The sequence below is a fragment of the Fringilla coelebs genome, assembly GCF_963513975.1.
Source record: "Fringilla coelebs genome assembly, chromosome: 14".
NCBI lineage: Eukaryota > Metazoa > Chordata > Aves > Passeriformes > Fringillidae > Fringilla > Fringilla coelebs.
In genome coordinates, this window is record NC_140040.1 from 19822947 (window position 1) to 19844202 (window position 21256).

Consider the following 21256-nt stretch of genomic DNA (forward strand, 5'->3'; position numbering starts at 1 on the left):
GGAGGAGCAGCTTGGCTGTGAGCTGTGTCCCTGGGTTAGTGACAGCTGCCAGGCAGGGGCTTGGCCCAGCCCCTGCCAGTGCCAGTCCTCTGGAGCTGGGAGCTGTGTCCTGTGCCAGTGGGACAGCTCACAGCACAACTGCTTTGGTACAAAATACTGTATTTCATGGGGCTGGGGAGACAGCTGTGTGCTTCACCAGCTTCAGATGTATTTTGTGGAATACTGTTCCCAAGCACAGCACTGATCCTGAATTAGCAGGATTCAAATCCAGGCTATGGGAAGTTTAAGGAGTGAATTGCTGAAGTGTTGAAAATCCCTCTTCTCTGCCAACAGTCAAGTGTTCTCACTTGGCTGGGTGTAAGAAGAACTTCCCAGTAAGCACAGAAGGAGTGGGCTGCTTGTTTTCATTGTTTGTTTCATTTCATATCAACTGGATGCCTCTGTTCCCCTGCACAGACTGAAGTTCTAAGTATGAATGTGGAGTCACCCTGCCTCTGAAATATAAATCAGCTAAGCTTTGACTTTCTGGAATATAATTTCTCCAGAAGGGAATCTCTATGAGACCATGAAACAATTATCATTTTAGAATTGCCATAATGTTTTCATTAGCTCATTTATGTGAATAATCAATTTTAACCCTTTAAGATGTGCTTTAGAAAATATTTTTTGAGTATATGAAGAGAATTCTATTCTATTAGTTTGGGAGAAAAGCAAGTGAAGACTTCATCTTCAGATGATGTGAAGTTGAAAGTGACTTTGGAAAGATGGTGACAGTAGATGGAAGTGAAAGAACTTATAACTCTTACATTTACTTTGCTGCTCCTCGGCTGTAATTCTTTTTTTTTCAAAGCAAAACGTCCCTAAGTTAGGGGAAAAAAATTAGGATAATAAGGCTTTGGTGCAGAAAAATCTTTCTTAAGGCTGCTCTGAAGGCTGATTTAAGCTTTCTAAGCTGCTCTTAGAAGAGGAGTCTTTCATGCCTGTGCTGTTCCAAATGGTGGCATTAACCCCTCTGGCTTTTCAGGTGTGGCAGGGTTTTGTTAGAGAATGAACTGCTCAGGTAAGAGCCTCTGCTTGAACAGAACAGTGAATTTCTGAGTCAATGCAGTTCAAATACCTGCACAGGAGAAGCTGGAGGTTAAGAGGTTGTTACTGACAACCTGAAGGAGATTCTGCTTGTCTGGGTTTGTGTTTAGAGCTAAATGGACTGTTTGGTACCAACCCAAGCTTGTCTATTATATGGTCTTTTTCATTTAAAAATAAATAATGTATTCATAGGATAGATACAGTTTCATTCCAAAGGCACGCTTTTGCTGGAATTCAGTTTCCCTTCAAGGAATTGACATTAAAATTCCAGCCTGACATGCTACAGCCTTTGTAATAATTAATTTCTCCTTCACTGACCCACTCAGATTGTGTGGAGAAGACAACAAGCACAAATAATCACAAAAGCCAACAGTCTGAGCTGCTGCTTTGGGACACCGCTGGCTCCTGTGAGATTCCTGCACTCCCTGTAAGTGGTTTATCAGCAGCTCCATGGAATGGGCACTGCAGGCTGCAGGTGAGCACAGGGTGGGATTGAGTGGGATTTCTGCTCCCTGGAAGAGCGAAAAGAAGTGATCTCTGCTTCCACATGTACCTCAGTGAAATTCAAATGTTTAGAAAAAAGCTCAAGGAATTTTCTCCAATTAATTTCTTGACAAGTGGTAGTATAAATAAACTGCTACAATGCTTCCAAATCAGGCATGTCTCCAAAAACCTGAAGGACAGGGCACCTAATTCTGCTTTGGTTGTCTTAAAAGAATAAAAAGGCTTGCAGTATCAGCACCACAGACACGCTGCAGTGTCAGCCCCACAGCTGTGGCTGTGCTGAGTGCAGCAGTGCCCCGAAGCGCGGTGCTGCTGTGGCCAGCAGTGACTGATGCCAGCGCTGGGACCTGGCAGTGTGAGTGCATCTGGAGCACCGTCACTCTCTGAAAGAGCTGGGTAGTCCCTGATTTGTTCCAGGAGTCAGAGCCCCTGGCTGTGAGTTCCTGGAGGGCTTTATGGGAAGCACCTTAGTAATTACATGTAGGAGGTCTGTGAGGTTATGTCAGAACCAAGGGAAGCAATTAATTTTCTCTGTTGCCTTTGGTAGCAGAAGCAACACTTTGAGTATGCTTTGTACAGCAGAACCAACACTATGAGTAGTAACGCTTTATCTGAAGGAAAAGATCCCTCATACCCATTTCCCTGACACTTAATTACATTTATGTTTTGCTGAACATTTCTGGAGCTGAAATATTCCAAGCCTGGGAGGTGGCAGGTGTGGGATCAGTGCCTGAAGGTGACAATGCTGGATATGTCTACAAAGGCACTGGCAAAAGGCAAAGGCACTGCTTGTCAGCTTCCCTCAGCAATTCCTGTTTGGCAGATTATTTTTGTCATCCAGGTATCTTCCAAAGAGTGAGCTGCTGATTTTTTCCCAAAGAAAAGCGATTCCGTTCAGTTTTGTGAATTTTAATATGAGTTAAGCTGTTCTCCTTTTAACTTTTGAGTTGACTAAATTGATGCTGGTTTGACTGGTTTGTTTCTTTCAGAACACAAGCTGAAATTGCAGTGTCCTGCACTGAAAGCCAGCAGTTTTATCTGTCCACAAGAAAGCTGAATTAGCTTGCACAAGCTGCCTTTGACAAGTGTCTGAGTTTTCAGTACAAATGTTTTGTATGTAACATGCAATGTAGCTTTATGACATAAAAATGTCATCTTTAACTTGGGCTTGCCCAAAACAATCCCTCAAAACATGCCAGAAGTGGAGCTGCAACTACTGCAAGCATGTGCAGTGAAATATTGAAGTTGAGGAAAGGAAAATGCCATTGTAGATCTCTGGCACTCACCTGACCAGTCTGACAGCATTCCAAAAGCCAAGGACTTGCCTTTTAGAGAGGGAATGGAATGGACTTCATTGACAGAAAAGAGGGAGTGAGACCCCTGAGGATGGATGGATGGATGGATGGATGGATGGATGGATGGATGGATGGATGGATGGATGGATGGATGGATGGAGAGGGCTGCTGAGATCAGATCTGCTTTGTATGTTGTCCATGGCCTCAGTTAGAGGGACTGCAGGACACTGCTGTGCCCTGAGGGCACCAAGTTAAAACCTCTCCTTTGCAGAGGAGGAAAATTATTACCCACAAAGGACTTGGTATACTGATGATACTCTGGAGATTATTAGAAAATGAAGATGTTCCAAATTTTCTGATATTCTGAAAGAGTTCAGTTACTGTGCCTACAGACAGAGAGGGAGAAGTAGGAGAGAATTCCATTTCATTAAAGACCAGTCACTGACTGCACAGAAAATCTCTTGAATGCAAAACAACGGCAGAAGTCCTGGAGGGAGAGCTCTGGGCACTTCCAACCAAAGCCACAAGTGGCTCTTTCTCACTCAGTTGTGGAGGTCAGTGATGGGGACTGACCTCCACAGCTGGACTCCGGCTTTGGTAAGAGTTGGGAGCTCCTGTGGTGATAGGCTGGTTTGGAACCAAGCAATGGAATATCAGCCTTTGATCTGTGCAAGAGATGGGGGATACTGAATTCATACTGGCATTTGTTTATGCTGTGAACCTGAATTATTACTTGCAGGTTTGTTTTCTTGGGAAGAGCACACATGCCCCAGGACAACACTGGATTGTCAGTAGGTGACTAATTAGCTGTGCTTAACTGGCTGAATCAGGATGTTTTGACCAATATCTTGCAATGCTGAGAAACTGCCAGAGAAACTGGCAGGATCTGAAATACTTAAAACAGCAAAATCCTGTCAAAATCTTTCCCAAGTCACCTTTCAGCTGAACAGAAGTGCAACACAACTATTAAGAGAATGCTGTCATATTTCAAATATTTTTAGCATGGTTTCCACTGCTTTTGCATTTGTGCTCTGTCCTGTTCTATCTCCTCCTCAAAAATACCTTAAATCTTTTGGCCAGTTTCAGTGACAAGAAAGATCTCGCAGACAGCTGACTTAATCCCAGTTGCATGAAAATTAAGGGCTTGGTGGAGACGATAAATCCAAAGATTTCCTCTGCTTTAGGCAGGGATTGCCAAGGAAGTTTGGCCGGTTCCTAGGCGAGCCCAGCCAAACAAAGATCTGTGGTCTGCACACACAGAACCTGGCGCAGCGCTGGCTTCCTTCTGCTCGAGCAGGAGTTGGAGGACAGAAATAGGAGCTAAGCTGCTCCCTGTGCAAGGGGACCCTGGGGAGGGGGCTGGGGCAGTGGCCTCGCTGGGAGGGGTGAGGTGGGGAAGGTGGGAAGAGAAGACAAGCCTGCAAGGAATCAGGATTTATTAGTTCCTCTGTGTATGGCTGTGTAGAGCTGGGGCCATATGCCTGCCTTGGGTTTATAGCCAGTGATGGAAGACTTGAAATTATTTTTCCTGTTGAAAAAAAGCAAAAAAGCCAAAACTTTCCCTTCCATGTGGAAGACCCATGTAACCAAAGAAATACTCTGTGAGGGAATGAGCCAGATGAGCTGAATACAGAGTTCTATCGTATGGAGAAATTAGGTGCTGTTGCAAAAGGGAATATTCTTTGAACTGCTGTTATGGTTGCTGATGTTAGCAGTCAGCTGCAGGTTAGCTGTAAGTAAAATAAATTCAGGAGGGTAATTAACAAATGAACTTCTCTACCATGTGCAGTTCCCCAGGAGAAGTGCAGGGGACTGGCTGGGTTGTTGCATAACAACACACACAGGATTCAAACAGTTGAGGTCAGTTGTTTTCGCTGGCCCGTTCAGTCCGAGGAAAGAAAGAATGTAGTGAGTGTACTTCATCTTTTTTTTAGGCCTGCTAAGGGACCTTTAAAACTTTTCCTATAAAACATGGTTTTAAAATTTTTTTCATCCTCCCCTTCAGCTTCCCACCTCCTCAAAAAAATAAACCCCAGCTCTTTCCCTCCCAGCTCTGCTGTACCCTGCATGCTCCATCACTTGCTATAAAACTACTGATGTTGCAGAGGAAGCATCCCCATGTCCATGCAGAGGGAACTTGTTTTCTGGCCTTCTGCTCTAGGTCTGTGTGGTTTTATGGTGTTATTGGAAGACCACCACCTTTTTTCTCAGTTCAGTGCTTTTTTTCCTCTCAGTTCCCTGGATAAATGTAGTGCCATGAATAAAATAAACACTGCTGTCAGTCTCTCTGCATATTTTTTGAGTGTGCTTCATTATACAGGATTCTTTCAAAAGAAATGTAACTCACAGTCTTGGCTGGTTCCCAGCACCATTAAAGGTCTGCTGGCACTTTTCTTAAGAATCTGGCATTTTGCTTTTCTTTTTTATAGAAATTCATTTCACCTTCTGCTCTGTAGAATGTCTGCTGCCCTTTAGCCCAGCTGTGGCTGCACAGTAACCCCTCTCTGGCACTTGCAGATTGCAGATGCCCTTAGAAGTTTTTGGAGGTGAAAGGAGCCAGTGACTTCCTCATTCACTACCAAACTGGCCCAGTAGAGATGTCAGTCCCTAATTCTGGAGTAAAAAAAATAATAAAATGGTTCTGTGAATGGCTCATTGTTAAAAGCACATGAAGTTGTGTTCCTGTCTGCAAGGTAAGGCTCTGACTGACCCGTTTGGCAACATTCCCTTTCTTGGTTTTGTTTCTGGGGGGGGGGGGGGGGGGGGGGGGCGGATTTTTTTTTTTCCTTTTTGGTTTGTTTTTGAAAGGGAAACACTGTTTCCTGATAGTGATGGTGAAGTTCAGCAGTGGCACTTTTACCTGTCCCCTTAATCCTGTACAGCTCCTTGGCAGGGTCCTGTGGGGACTTCAGCTGCTGCTGCCTCTGGTCCAGCTGTGAGAGCTGGTGCCACCCCTGGGGCTGGGGACTGTCACCAGAGGCTGAAGCCTGGGGGGCTCCAGGGCTGCTCTGTTTGTTTTCCAAGGCCTCAGGGCTGGAATCCAGGTGGAGGTGGTGCAAGTCTGCATGGGCTAATGTAGCTGAGGAGAGGAGTAGGACTCACTACCACTTTTGGCTACTGAAGCTGCACTTTTTAAACCAGATGAAAAGCCCAGGAGTCCCTTGCTGTGCTGTGTGCCCAAGAGACCCTGGCCAAATGGGCATGGTGTTCTTGGCCAGTGGAACTTGCCAGAAGCTTTTAGAGACTGCCCTTCATCTCAGCTTCTTTCTGTTCTCTCTGCTTCTCTCTGAACTTTGCTCAGCTGGCAGGGCTGTGCTTTGACCCCTTTGCTAAGCTGGCAGGGCTGGTTTTTGACTCCCAGCTGTGGAACCCCGGTCTGCTCACTGTTCCCGAGGTGCCTTTCCTGGTGGTGTCCTGCTGGGAGGCTGCAGTGCCCAGCTGTGGTTGGGTGTGGTGACATGGGATTGTCACACTCTTCTGCAGCATTACAGAGAACTGACCTCATGACTCCCCACCATCCCAGACAGTCTTCCTGCCGCTTAAAGTCTGTCAGAACTCACAGCTTCTTCTTTTATTAATTCCTACTTCTGACTCAGCAAAATTATTTGTCCACCTCCCATGCAGCTCATGGCTTCAGAACCACTGTGCACATCACACTCCCACTCTGGGAAAATGCACAATTCCCTGCACTGAGGCACTCAAAGCTACCAGATGTTTTCCTAAAGCAAGTTCTTTATTAGCTTTTGAGGGTAGGACTTGGCTTTTTTCTTTTCCCCCAACTGAAAAGCCGAGAAAAAGCTTCAGCACTTTTTACATTGAGAATTTCAAGGGGAAAAAAGCCTCCTGTCTGATGCCAAAGTTAAACTCTAATCGCTGCTCAGCTCTCCTGGAATTTGGCAGCATACCAGCGCTCCTTCCCTTTGGTAGGTCACGTGGAAATACCGCAGCCTTTTCTTAAAGAACCTCTCAGCTCTTTTCAGGTACTTGCACAGATGGAACTTTCCTGTTAGGATTCTAATGCCTTTTACACTCTTGACTGCATTAATGCACCATTCCTAATAAGCACCATTCAGATCTACAAAATTTTATGTTTAAGCATTAAAATACTTTTAAGTGTGTTTACATAAATGCACTTTAAAATCTGGTTTTAAATTGATATTCCTATTCTACTGGAATTGAATCACAGTTTTAATCTTGGAAATAGCACTTAAATGTGCTTAATGAAAAGAACTCAAATTGGTTCACAAGTTTATGAGAGGTTGTAGGAATCGCTGAGATGAAGGTTGAGAGATGAGGGTCTCTTTGTTCAGTTTGTCCACTGAGAATATTTAAGATTCTCTTTCAACTGCTTTTTACACCTAACTCACCAGCTGGTTTTAATTTATGACCAGTGTCCCGGAGATTCTTTCTGATGGGGAGTTTTTAATTCTGTCAAAGCTGACCCAACTGTTCTGTAACAATCAGATTATTTAATTACAGTGTCTATGAACAGCATACTTGGTTTTTCCCTCAGTGCTGCTGCTTCCTTGTTTTCACTCTTCAGTCCCATTTTAGCTGGATGTGAAGAACTCAGTGATGAATTCCCTGATGTGATTAGCTCGATACTATGGTGGTGTCTTGAGTGCTGATCAGTGACCCAGTTCCCCATTTTCCTGGTCCCGGTGAGCAGGCACACAATGGAATGGCAGGCTGTGCTGGAAACTGCAAAGCCAAAGTTATCTGAGAGCGATCTGATCCGCGGGGATGAATGCAGTGACCTTTTTCCTGGATCACTCCTTCTATTTACATATTAAACCTAGACTTTTTTTTCCTTCCTGCGCTGCAGAGCTGAAAAGGTGCCGTATCAGGCAAGAATGTGTGTAAAGGATTCCTTTGTTAAATGCTGGCAGCAGCCTCAGCCAGCCTTGCCAAGTCAGTCCAGCCCACCCACCCACCCAGGAGCGTGCCAGGGATCCCAGCACAGCCTGGGCTGGGTGTGGGCTCTCCTGGCAGGGCTGTGCTCTGGGAGCTGGGACACTCAGGACAGGCTGGGACACTCAGGACAGGCTGGCACCAGCCCTCCTCTTGCCCCAGAACACCTTGCTGGAGCAGAGCTCGCTCGCTGTGCTCTCCCTACCCCAGGAACTGGCTGCCCAAAACCAGACGGGTTCGCTGTGTCTGCACCTCCCAGCACCCCCAAACTACTCTCGTGATTTAAATACATTTACACTTCATGTTCTCCACTCCAGGGGAGAAGGAAGTTATTAAGAAGTTTGCAGAAGGGTGTGCTGGAGGAACTAAGCAAACAGCCAGAATAAACATCTCCTACCACCTCACCTTTTGCTAAACCACTCAACCATCTTCCCCCTTTGTCCTTCTTCAACACACCTTTAGATTCTCTTTCAACACACTGATGTGTTTCGGTTAGAATTGCAAAAGATTGACCAAAATAATACTCACTGGATGTTTCAGAAATGTTTTCCTTGCTTTGCTCAGGATAGTTTTCCAGAATTGCAACAGTAGTCCTTCAAAATAAAGATTAAATGTCACTTCAGGTAAATATGCATAACTTGTGTTCCTGAAACAGCCAGGGAGCCTTCAGTTACAATCCAGAGACAGCCTCTCCTAAATGACAACCTCATATTGTGAGAGTTCTAATTTCCCTAGAGTTGTACAAGAACTAAGAGACTGTAAACACCTATTAGTCCAGCCCTGTGCCATAGTGGGATTTTCCCCTTACATGATTTCCTATTGTTAGGCCAGGTTCATGTGACCTAAGCAAGAGTTACCCTCTTTCTCCATGCTTTGCTTATGTTTTCTTATTTTTTTCTTTCCCTGCCACTCACACTTTGCCAAAGGGCAATGACTTACTTTTACACATCTCCCAACTCTTCACCTTGCTTGAGAATACTGTCCTCATCCTGCTACACAGGGTGTAGCAGAGAAACTCTGACTTTTGCACAGTCAGGTGCCCCAGTTAACCAAGCTGCAACTGTTAGCAGTGAACAAACCCCTGACTCTTTCCCTGGTTCTCTCTCCTTGACCCTCCTTCTTTGGAGATGTTTATTCAGAGGCCAAACGAAAGAAGAAAAATATCTTGAAATTAAAAATCTCGTGTACAGGGTAGAACCTATGAAAAGAGGGATCAAAGGAGTTTCAAGGGAACTGAAAGGGAGACATGAGTAGAACACACAGGTAACTGGAAAGGAAATCCCCAGGTGGATAATCCGCAGTGTTCATGGAAAACAGAAGAACTGTAGCAGTCAGACTCTTGGAGGCCAGAGGAAGATGCTGGAATTGTTAATGTGTTAAAGTCCTGTAATGTGGAGCAGGTGACAGTGTAGACTACCAGAGACACGAACAGGAGCACGGGTCTATCAGAGCCTGGCTTATAACCACGGCAGATCACAGGATGCAACACGGAACAACTGAACTTCACCGTGGTACACAGAAGTACGGCTTCTGTGTTAAAAAAAATAACACAGCTGCATTTCACTCATCTGGATTTGTCAGGTTATGTTGCAATTTGTCCTTAATTGTCGTGACATAGCAGAAGGAAAAGCACCCCCAAAACCTGATTCAGAGCCAGTCAAGGCTACGTTGGAAAACGTCACTGTTTCAAAAGACAACACTCGTGGAAGAACGGCGCGGAGGTTTCCGGAGCCGCTCGGGCTCAGTGTCAGCGCAGGAGCTCGGCCGTGAGCCCGGGGCAGGTCCCGGAGCCCGGAGCCTGCTCCGAGCCCGCCCTGCGAGGGCCGAGCTGGGGCCGTGGGCGCACCTCGGTGCCAGCAGCGGCGGCAGAAAGCCGAGCGGCCGCGGGCCGGGCCGGGCAGCAGCGGCGCGGGTCGGGGCGGGCGCGGCGCCCGGGGCAGGTGCGCGGCCCTCCCCGCGGGGCGGGCGCGGCGCAGGCACCGCCCGGCTGCGCGCCCTCCGGGGCGGGCCTGCCCGCCCTTTCCGCTCCGCGCAGGGGGAGGAGCGGCTGCGGCGGCGCCGCTCGGAGCTGGGCTGCTGTGCTGGGACCGGGACCGGGACCGGGATCGGATCGGTACCAGAACCAGAATCAGAACCGGCATCGGGACCGGCATCGGGATCAGAACCAGGACAGCGGAGGCGGGAGCGCGCCCCCGAGCGTTGGGGCGGGCTGTAGCGCTCAGGGCTGCGCGCCCCCGGCCGGGGCACGGCTCCGCATCGGGACAGCGCAGCTCCGCTCCGCTCCGCTCACCCTGCGCGGCACCGGGGCAGCGCTCCGCGCCTCTCCGCACCGCACCGCGCCGGGGCAGCGCTCCGCGCCTCTCCGCACGACAGCGTGGCCCCGCTCCGCGCGATGCTGCCCGGGCGCTCCCCGCACCGCTGCGCCTGAGGCGGGCGCGGAGCGGCCATGCAGCCCTCGCTGCCTTAGCTGAGCTCGGCCCGGAGCCCACGGCCAGCCCCCGGCAGCACCGGCACCATGAGGAACGGCGATGACCTGGAAGGCTTCGACGGCGAGGCGTCCAGCGCCTCCATGATCTCGGCGGCCAGCAGCCCCTACCAGCCCACCACGGAGCCCGTCAGCCAGCGCCGCGGGCTGGGCGGCCTGCGCTGCGACCTGGACTACCTGCGGGGCACCTTGGGCAGGCTGAAGCTGGCCGAGGTGGTGAGTACCGCGGCGGGGAACGGGGCTGCGGCCGGGCGGTGTGAGGGCGGGCCCGGCCGGGGCCGCGGGAGCGCGATCCCCCTGGGCCGTGTGCCCGGGAGCGCCGGCGTGCCCAGCAGACCGCTGCTCGGTACCGGCACCGCACCTTCCGACCCCGCTCACAGCGTGCCGCTGCCCGGCGGCGCCTCCCGGCCGTGCTCGGGGGAGGCTCCGCCGTTCCCCCGTGGGACCCGCCCGGTGCCCGGTGCGGAGCGCGCCGGGCCCGGGATCCGCCCGGAGCTCGCAGAGCCCTCGCTCGCCTGCTTGCCCTTAGCGGCCTGAACTTCTCCTAAGTGCACCGAGTAAAAAGAAAGAAACCCTTAAAAAACCCCCGAACACCAAATGTCGGGTTTTGTATTGTGAAATTAAACGTGAGCCGGGTTCGTTCGTGTACTTTGGACACCTGAGCTGGTTCAGTTTGATGGAGCCCGTGCAAGGCTTGGACCACCCCAGCAGTGAAACACGTAATAAACACCAAAGCATTTCAGCAGTTTCTGTGGTGCTACTGCTGATGTTTGCCTTCATCTGATCTCCTTTCCAAGTCACTATGATATTTATATTTTTCAAATCAACAAATGTGTTTTTCAGGATATTAGGAAAAGAGGTGTTTTATGAAAGTGGCAGTCACCTTGAAATGGATTTTAAAGTAATTTCTTACAGGGTGCTGCAAATTCTTGTAGCTTAAACAAGTTCTTTGTGAAGTGTGATGCCAGAAACATTTTAATATTTCGTATTTATAACTTTGGCATTTAAAACCACTGCTGGTTAGTACAAGGCAAAACTTGCACATACAGGTTTCATGAGAAACACATTGGAAGTGTCCTGGCTTCAGCTGCACACAAGTTTATAGAGGATTCCGGTGATGAATTCATTTTTTATGAATGCCCAGTAAAATGCAGGATTTGGGAGTGTGATTTGTTTTCATCTCATCTCCTCAGTGCAGGGTAGGATCTGTGCTCTGCAAGTGGTAGCAGTGAGCGTGTTAGCCCAGTAGAACAACAGGGACCAGCAGTGTGTGCGTTGTGTGTGTTCAGGACTGGAGCCAAGGGATCTGTCATCACTGTGCAACATCTACCTGTCTTCGAGCTGTTAAAAGCTGTCCATGTGGTGGAAATCCTGGGGTGGTGCTGCCTGATACACTGAAATAATCCGCCCTCGGGATTTCTGTTTCGGTTCCTACTGCAGATCCTTTCGGCACTACGCTAATAACCGTGGCAAGTCTTGTTAAAAACTTGTCATTAAAATGACTAATTACTGATTGTAACCGAATCCTGTAGTATTAAATCTGGCTTGCTTGGAACAAATCCCAAAGATACATGGAGTACACCTCGTAAGTTTTTCAGTCATGTAAGGAAAGATGGGGGAAAACCACGCTCTGCTGGAGTTAGAGAGGTTTCCATGTCCCTGGACCGAGACGCTGCTGCTCTCTTGGGCAGATTGATACTTGCAGAGCAGTGTCTTGGGAGGAGCTGAGCCGTGCTTTGTGCCCTTTTCACAAGAATGATCTGAGCTATTGCATGTGGTTCCCAGGAGTGTATGAATGCAGAAGAGCAGCAGTTAAAAAGAAATTAAATTAGCTAGTGTAGGGTGGAAGGCTGTGCACCACCTCAGCCTGGTTACTTCTGCTCAAAAAAACTCCTCATTCATGGTAATGGAAGAGGAGACTACTGACATTTGCAAACCAATGGAAAACTGAGCAGTGTTGGAAAAGAAAGGAGAGAGAGCACATTCCACTGTGTACTTAGGTTGCTTATTTGCCAAGTATAATTATTGCAATTACAATATTCAATAATGCCTTTACAAAAATACTCTAGGAACTCAAACGTATCAAAGTCTGTGGTGTTGAACTCTATCTCTTAAAAACAAGAAGCAACTCCTGGCACTAAAACATTACAAAAAGGAAAAAGGCAAGTATTGGTTAAGATAAAAGTCTCTTAAGTGTATTACAGTAAAAAAGAATGTTACAGGAAAGATTACAATGCATGTGCTTCATTTAGCATCAGGATTTATCTTAAAATACATTCGTGATTGACAGGCAAAATATCAGCTCGAGGCAAACATTGCTGCTGCTTGTTCTAATCTTTGGTTGAAGGGCTGCCCACAAACTGCCCTGTGGTGCTGAGGGAAGGAAAACTGCTGCTCTCTGTGGCTGGGATGGCCCTGCTTCCAAATGCCCATTTTTGACTCAAAAACAGAAGGAACAGGGAACAGGGAAAACCCCACATCACTTAAAATAGGTGTAAGGCTCTGTTAATTTGTTGTAGATTTATCTTTATGGATTCAAATAATGGGGTTTGTACAAGAGGGAAACTGTGATGACATTGTAGGCATATGGAGTAATGTAAGTGCTGCTAGAGGGGACAATAGTTTTAACTCATTAATATTTCAAGACACCATGCCCCAAAGTGTCCTTTGAAGGGACACCAGTATAATGGGTTATAATGATGTTTCGTGTATGGTGTTGTGCAGCTTATTTCTCAGCCTTGTTTTGGTTTTTGCTAAGTTTAGATTTGGTTGCAGACTGGAAGATTACAATATAGGGGTTACATCTCCTCTTTATGGCCAAGCTGTAGAGTTCCTAGTCCTTGGCCAGTGGTCAGTAACAGCAGTGTGAGGGAAAGGGCCCCTGTGGAGCAGCTTAGCATTGAAATGACCTCCCTGACTTTGACAATGTTATTGCCAGGTCGGTGAGCTTTTCAGAAAGGAGTCCCTTACCTGTGTGTCAGTGCTCTGTTGGAATAGTTGTGTGTGTTTGGTGGGATCTGTGAGGGAACATCTGCTGTGCTGGGGCTGCAGCCGTGGCCTCCTTCCAGCAGCAGCTTGGAGGAAGGTGGGGAGTGTTGGACCGCGGAGAAAAGGAGTGTGCAGGGCTCCTGGCACCTGAGGTGTCACCAGGCAGGTGGGAAGTGACACACGAAGGGCATGAAGGGAAATGGAAGGGGAGAGTGCTTAAGGTAGCTTGGAGCTTTCATGTTTGGTTTGTGCTTTTGGTTTTTGTTGCAATGGGACTTTGATCTCGAAAGGGAAGTCAGGGAGAAGGCAGTGCATTTGTGTGCTAACCAAAGAAATGTTTTTCCTTTGGAGGGGTTGTCTTCGTTGACCTTCTGGCATTTAAAAGGAGCAGTACCTTTTCTCATGGAAGGAGTGAGAGGTGGCTGCCCTTGGAGAGCAGAGCAGGAATGTTCTTTAGAGTTTATTCTCGTTTCTTTCTGGCATGAGTTTGTTTCTCATGCTTTTGAGGGCTTTAATACTTCCCACAGAGACTGCTGTACAGTGACGAAATGGATATCACTGGAAAACTTTGCTATGGATGTCCTCAAATGATTTGTTTTATTTCAGTACTTTCTCCCCATTCCCTTGAATTTCCTAAGGACGGTCTCTCCTTTTCCTGAGTGTGCTTTGTGAAAAGAGGTGTTTACTGTGGGGAGTCAGGAGGGGCCCATTCTGTCATGGCAGGGAGATGAGCTGCTTAGGAGGTACCCCCTCTTAGCTGGAAATAGTTTCTTTTTAGATGAGACTGTCTGCTTTTTTTCCTGCCTCTTCATTTTAGTTTTCAGCTTTTCAAAATGCATTATTATTATTAATATTATTTTTCCTTGGTTACTGTGATTCTGCACCTTCAAGGATCTTACTGTCATTAAAGCTGGGCATAGACACGTTTCCTACTGAAATTCCCATGGCCAGTTGCGGCTGCCCTTTGTCTGCTGCTCGGTTTTTTCAGGAGTGTGGCTCCAGGTGGGCTGTTCATGGGCTTGAAGGAAAGGAAAACCAGGCAGGATCCTGTTGGGAGCCTGGTTGGTTCTCACTGGACTCCTGCCAGGTTTGCACAGGCACTTGATTTAAAGTCACATGTATCACCTTTAGCAGCTGGGCCGGTGGGTGTGAAGAATTGTGCCTGATCAGTTCCTGTGACACTGGCAGCAGTTAGGAATGCTTTACCTGGGATCACAGAGCAGCAAGAGGCAGAAACCCCTTAGCATGTGCTGGCTGAGAGGGTGGGGGGCATTTGTGGTGGTTGGTGATGGCTTCTGTGGCTCAGACAGACCTAGACATTCTTCTCCTCATGTGTTTGTTCCAAATGCTACAAAAATCCATCAGAGATTCCTTTTAAAGAAGATAATACTTCTGCTTGGGAGGTCTCTGAGCTGGAGATGCTGATGAGTGCACTGGGAAGTATCAGTCCTTGCTTGCTCTTGTCTTCTTGTCTGTAGCATTTGATATTGCCAGGGGAGGCAGCAGTTTGAGCTAAATGAAATCTGGTGGGAAGAGCAGTTCAGATGTGCGCAGTTTTCGGAATAAAAAGTTCCATCTTCATTGGTGGAGAGTAGCTGTGCATTGAAAAAAAGTTGTTTTGTGGCTTCCTGTCATGATACATTTCCAGATTCAGAAGTGGGTTGCAGAGGCCAGGACTAGAGTGGAAATCTGGGCTGTCACGTTCTGTTGCGATGAAGAAAACAAAATTCAAAAGCCAGGAATGCGTGCCTGCATGGGAAATAAGACTATTGAGAATTCTCGTTGTTAATTATATTAGAAAATTAAAGTAATAACATTTATGTTCCAAGGAATAAGCTAATTGCTGACTATCAGAATCTGGTTGAAAGCTATTCTGAGGTGTTCATTAATCTCATATTTAGTTATTGCTTTCTTTCTGTGTCTTGAGCTCAGCACCTCAGCTGGAAGGGGGGATCAGATGGAGCCCCCAACCTCCCACCTGTGTGTGGTGTGTCACATCTGAGGGCCTGTCTGCCTCGGCTGCTCCTTTGCCCCTGCAGTGCTCTGGCTGTGATTCCTGGCTGGAGCAGGGAGCCGGGTGCTCCCCAGGCAGCTGCCCTCTGTGAGGCAGGGAACTTCCAGGGAACTGCTGGATGGTGTGAGTGGAGATTGCTTTGGCACTGGTTGTGGTGGAGTTTGGATTTCTGTCAGTGGGGTGTTAATTCAGTGCCAGGGCAGCGGGGGGATGTTCTGGGGAGGGCACAGCAGCCAGGCCATCAGTCCTGGTGGGAAGCACTCGGTGCTCCTGGTGCAGAGCACTGCAGGAGACACTCAGAGGGAACTTCAGGTCCCTGGCAGCCCTGCACCTGCCTTTTTTATTCACAGGCGGTGGTTTCACCTTCAGGTTTAGTTCTCTTCATTTATTCTGCACTTTGGAGGGATAGAAGCCTTCCTCCTTTTTTCTTGTGGATTTAGTTGGAGCAATTTATAGCTCTTGGTTCCTGTGCTAACACTGCCCCTTGCTGTAACTCCTCCTGACCCTTTTGCCCTCAGTGCTCTTAGTGCTGCACGAGGCAGGACAGAAGGGTTTGGGCAGTGCTGGACAAGGGGCTCTCAGAGCCACAGCCTGAGCAGTGCTGGCCTTTGGGCTGGGTCCCACCACTCTGCAGTGCCACTTTTCCAGACACTTCTTCTCTTTCATCCCAGGATCACACTGGCAGTTTGTAGTCACTCTGTGATGATCTGCATCGTCCACCTTTTTATTCTCCTATATTCTCTGAACAATGAATGTGGGCTACTGTAAGAAATTGTGATTTTTTTTTCTGTCATGTGCTGAGCTTTGATTTTCAGTGGCGTTTGTAGCTGCTTGTTCAGAAGATGTTGAGTATCACAGCAGATACTGGTGATCTCTGGTATTTGGACTTAGAAAAAGGCTGTTATATCATATTGAGAGGATCAAATTTGTAATGCACAAATATGCTTAGAAATAGTTTTCAGTGCCTCTGAAACTCTTGACTTTTCTTCGAAAAGATTTCTCTTTAAATGTTGTGCATCTGTGTTGGTGTGCGGTGATATTTTTATGCTAATATTTACTGTGGAAGAATAATAAGATAATTCTGTTTAGCTTTGCTTTTTATTGTTTCTGTGAACAACTAAAGAAATGACTGTATCTGTCTTCCCACAGAAAGGTGAATGGGTTTTGGTTTCTTTCATGGTGTCTCTTAACTACCATCTGGTCATGGTCATAAACTCCAAATTCCTGTTAATTTCCCTCTTAAGATGGTAGATAATTTTAAAATTCTGATTTCAGAAGAAATTCCTACTATGTCTCTACCAAGTATGCTCTGTTTTTTTCCCTTCCATAATGAACAGTGCAATAGTAATAGATGCACTACACTAATGTAGTTCTCATGGTATTAATAATTGGAAAGCTATCTTTACTTCTTGTAATGTTTCTGGTAATATCTTTTGTTGATGAGGCTCCCTAGTGATTTAATTGTCATCTTGAGATAAGAAAGTCAAGGACTAGAAATTTAAGAGGTTGTAACATAATCAGTGTTGGAGGAATCTGTTACTTCTGGTGAGAGTTAGTGCATCGTTTTGCAAAATCAACTTGCACGCTTTCCAGTAGCCATCATCATCCCGTGCTCAAAGTTGCATTTTTGCATTTCATCAAAATCTCTCTTGCTTCAGAACCTCGGTAAATAATTTTGTACTGAAATTTTTGCATGCAAAGAAAACTAAATGTACAGTGAAGACGCATCTTGATGCCTTAGGATTTTAGCTTTTATATTTTTCAAATCCTGTACTGCATTAGTGTATAAACTTCACATAGAGTGTTAGTTAACTCTCTTCACATTTTGGTCAGACAAACAATTCCTTTAAGCCTGAAATTCAGGGACACCCTGCAGCCTTCAGGCCCCGAAAAAAAAAAAAGTGAGTTGGAGGGGAGAAAGCTGGGGGAATATGACTTTATTACCTGAAGCTGTAATTGGAGGATTACACCAATACATAAATGGACCAAACTTATAATTGTCTGGAAAACTCCATTATCCATTTTGGGAGTAGCCCCTCCCAGAGGCTTTTGACTGCCCAAAATGTGCCTTTTGAAGGTCTTTAATAAATACCTACTTAATAAATACCTACTTTTATTCTCTTAACCTTGTCCAGCCTCTGTTCTAGGTAGCCACTCCAAGGCATCATCTTAGCAATGGGTCAGCTGCTGTTGTTCTGCAGTGCTAAAGTCACCACTTACTTGAGCTGCAATTAAGAATACATTCTTATTTAAATAAAAACGTCACCTAATTCTCAAATGATTTGCATAGTTGCTTCCAAAACACAGAAGTGATGCTTAGGTATCCCTGGAACTTGTGCCATCAACTCCAGAATATGGGAGGAGGGAAGCAAAAGCCTGACAACACCAAACTGCTGTAGAATAGGTGTGAAAACACCCGGCCATGAGAAGAGAAAAGATGGGTCAGAAGTATTGCTGGCAATAGGGCAGAGAGGTCCTAGAGCTGGTGTAGCTCTCCCCCACAGTGGGAGGCACTCACAGTCCGCAGTGGGTGCTCAGGTGAGCAGAGATCCTCTGATGTTTTAATCTCACTGTGTGCAAATTAAACTGGGAACTATAACTCAGAGTATCAGATTGCTGACTGTGGTGTCTAATGAACTGTAGTGAAGGCTCTGGGGTGTAATGCCTTAGCTTGTGGAAGAATATGGGCATTTTTACCCAGACAAGCGTTCCAGCATCCAGTTAAGCTTCTGGTAATGTGTAACTTGATATTCAGGTGGTGATGCTTGCATGTCTTTAAATTTTCTTTAGTATCTACATTCCCAAAGTGTTCAGGTTGGATGTGAGCTGACCTGGCTGGGGTTGTTTGCTTCATTCAGGAGGGCCTGAAAGCTCAGCAGTGCCAGTGAGCAGGAACACGTCCTGTGCTGTGTCTGAGTTGCACGAGGTGCTGCTTCTGCTGTGACTTTCACTAAACTAACCCAGGGCGTTTTCAAATGCTGCAAATCTGCCAGTGATACAGCATTGCTCAAAACAGGTCTGGCAGTTTTTTTCCACATTATTTTATGAATTGACTACAACCATTTCCATATTAGGAATTTTCTGTACTTTTGTACATTTTTGAACTGAAATACTTGTGGCAAGAAAGCAATGAGCATGGTTGGGAATATTATTAAATGCTTAAGTTCTCCAAGTCTTTAACAATCTGTTGTATCTTCTGTCTCAGGAAATTATTTTCATTCTAGAAATTACTTTCATTCTAGAAACTGATACTGCCACTTGAATGTTGTGAACAGATTAATTAGCTGTTTGATGACAAGCTCTACTGAAAGAAACTAATTGTTGCATGTAATGCTTAGAAACATTTTTATCTAATGTAGATGAAACCTTTTGTTAAGCACAGTGATATTTAAAGTAGAGATGGTGTTGTAACATTTTGAATTGCTCTGGAGCAGCTGTGCAGCTCATGGTGGGCAGGGGGTGCTGAGGTGAGCTCTGCTGCTCACAGCATCTCCAGGGGCACGGCTGCTCTGCGCTGCAAAACCCCAGCATGTGCAGCTGGGCAGTGCCACCCGGGGCTCTGTGCTGCTCTGGGCAGTTACTGCTGCACCCCAGTGTCAGCCTGTCCTGCACCCCTATGTCAGTCTGTCCGTCCTGCACCTCCTGTGTCAGCCTGTCCTGCACCCCCTGTGTCAGCCTGTCCATCCTGCAGCCCTGTGTCAGCCTGTCCTGCACCCCTGTGTCAGTCTGTCCTGCACCTCCTGTGTCAGCCTGTCCTGCAGCCCTGTGTCAGCCTGTCCTGCACCCCCTGTGTCAGCCTGTCCTGCACCCCCTGTGTCAGCCTGTCTGTCCTGCACCCCCTGTGTCAGCCTGTCCTGCACCCCTGTGTCAGCCTGTCCTGCACCCCTGTGTCAGTCTGTCCTGCACTCCTGTGTCAGCCTGTCCTGCAGCCCTGTGTCAGCCTGTCCTGCACCCCTGTGTCAGTCTGTCCTGCACCCCTGTGTCAGCCTGTCCTGCACCCCCTGTGTCACTCTGTCCTGCACCCCTGTGTCAGCCTGTCCTGCACCCCCTGTGTCACTCTGTCCTGCACCCCTGTGTCAGTCTGTCCTGCACCCCCTGTGTCACTCTGTCCTGCACCCCTGTGTCAGTCTGTCCTGCACCCCTGTGTCAGCCTGTCCTGCACCCCTGTGTCAGCCTGTCCTGCAGCCCTGTGTCAGCCTGTCCTGCACCCCTGTGTCAGTCTGTCCTGCAGCCCTGTGTCAGCCTGTCCTGCAGCCCTGTGTCAGCCTGTCCTGCAGCCCTGTGTCAGCCTGTCCTGCACCCCTGTGTCAGCCAGCCTGACCAGCTCAGCCGCTCCTGCGTTCCCCAGTGCAGCTGGCAGGGCTCTGCATGTCCTGGCCACATCTCTTGTTTTAATGTTCTCCTTCACCAGGATGTCTGGACTCTTTTTGCCTTTTATGGCATGGCATCTAAGGGGGCCTTCGGGTTACAGTCTTGGGAACGTTGGGATTGCAGGGACATTTTGCACCATTTCCTTTAAACAAAAACAAACCCAAAAAACTTCAATGGATTCTGTAGGACTACTTTAAGTTCTTGACTGTTTCCTCATTAAAATTCCTTTCTTCTCTTAGTATTTGTGGGATGTTTGATGTTTACTCATAGTTGGGATTAAACAGGATTTTAAAGGATACAGGCAGATTCTGATAGTGATGAAATAGAACTTTCACTTTTTAAAATAGCCAAATAGGCTAGTTAAACTAGAGGCTGTGCAGACCAGATACTTGACAAATTTTATAATTATACCTTTACTTCTTAAAGCTAATAAATTACTTAATTTATCTGTTTGTTACCAGATTTACAGTACTGTGTTTTAATGTTGTTCTGACTAGCCAGGTTTTCAGTACAGGCTGGCCTGTGAACATGGATGGGAACATGAAGCCAGTTCAGAAGTATTGATCTTTTTCTTTTTTAAAAGCTGAACAGAGAATTCTCATGAGTGAAGCAATAGGGATTGTTTGTACTTTATTTAAAAATCACACGAGCAGGATCTCAGTAATGTCCTGTATTCCAGCAGAGTGTGTGTGTGCAGCCCCAAGACAAGAACAGGGCAGTTATATCTGCCCATTTTGTTTAAATTGCAAAGATATGATAAGCTCTGTGTCCTTACAGCTTGACTTAATGGAAAGTGCCAAGAAGGAGAGTGGAGAGGGCCCTGCACCCTTGCTGGGAGGCTGGGGAGGGAAAGGTGGGAGCTGTACTGGGAGTGACCCTCACAGGTGTTACTGACAACTCATGAATGCTGGTACAAAACTGGTGACTCTGCTGACTTCAGTGACACTAGATATTAAATTAGTCTGTAAGACCAACAGGATTTGGCAGTGATTTTTAAGGAAGGTTTTCTTTCCCTGCTTTGGTGCCTGAAAGTGAGGCTTGCTAACGCAGCAGCTAAGCTGGATTTAGTCTCCATTTTGTTACCTGTAGACGGTTTTTACTTTATGTTACTATTGTGGTAAAGCCTGCATGAGTAGGACTGTAGCAGCAAATGGGACTAATGGGAAAATATCTTATTCTGCCTTCTGCCCCCACTACTTGCAGCTGGCAGTGGCTGAGGAAGATGCAGATGACTCAGTGCATACAAAATTACATTCAGTGAGGCACCAAAGAAATGTATGATGGTTTCTTTGACCTATTTTTGCCCGTCTTGTTGAACAACGTGAAATGCAAATGCTGATCAGATTGTGATAAAATTAGACTTGAAGAAACCTAGCAGGGTAGTCCTGCTGTTGAAGAATTTCCACTCACTGTTGTGTGAGCACTTCAATTATGGTTTTTATCAGCCCCCTGGAGCCCTGTTCTGAGGTCTGGCCGCCCTGCAGTGGTTTGTGTGCTGAGCTCCCTGGGCTGGTGGCCGGTCCCTCTCTGCTCCCTGGGGCAGGCAGGGGCACCCTGAGGCTTCTTGAGAGAGTGTGACTGCCTGACCTTGGTGGGCTGCAG

The 21256-nt window shown here is 47.1% G+C and overlaps 1 protein-coding gene across 1 annotated transcript in view; it reads left to right on the plus strand.

Moving 5' to 3' along the window:
- Positions 1 to 9890: 9890 nt before the first annotated feature.
- Positions 9891 to 21256, plus strand: part of CMTM4 (CKLF like MARVEL transmembrane domain containing 4) — a gene marked incomplete at its 3' end in the record, with an annotated part of 29073 nt that continues 17707 nt past the window's right edge. The window contains exon 1 of the mRNA XM_084214922.1: positions 9891 to 10497. Coding sequence (XP_084071048.1) covers positions 10312 to 10497 — 186 coding nt within the window. The 5' untranslated portion in view covers positions 9891 to 10311. The remainder of the gene's footprint in view (positions 10498 to 21256) is intronic.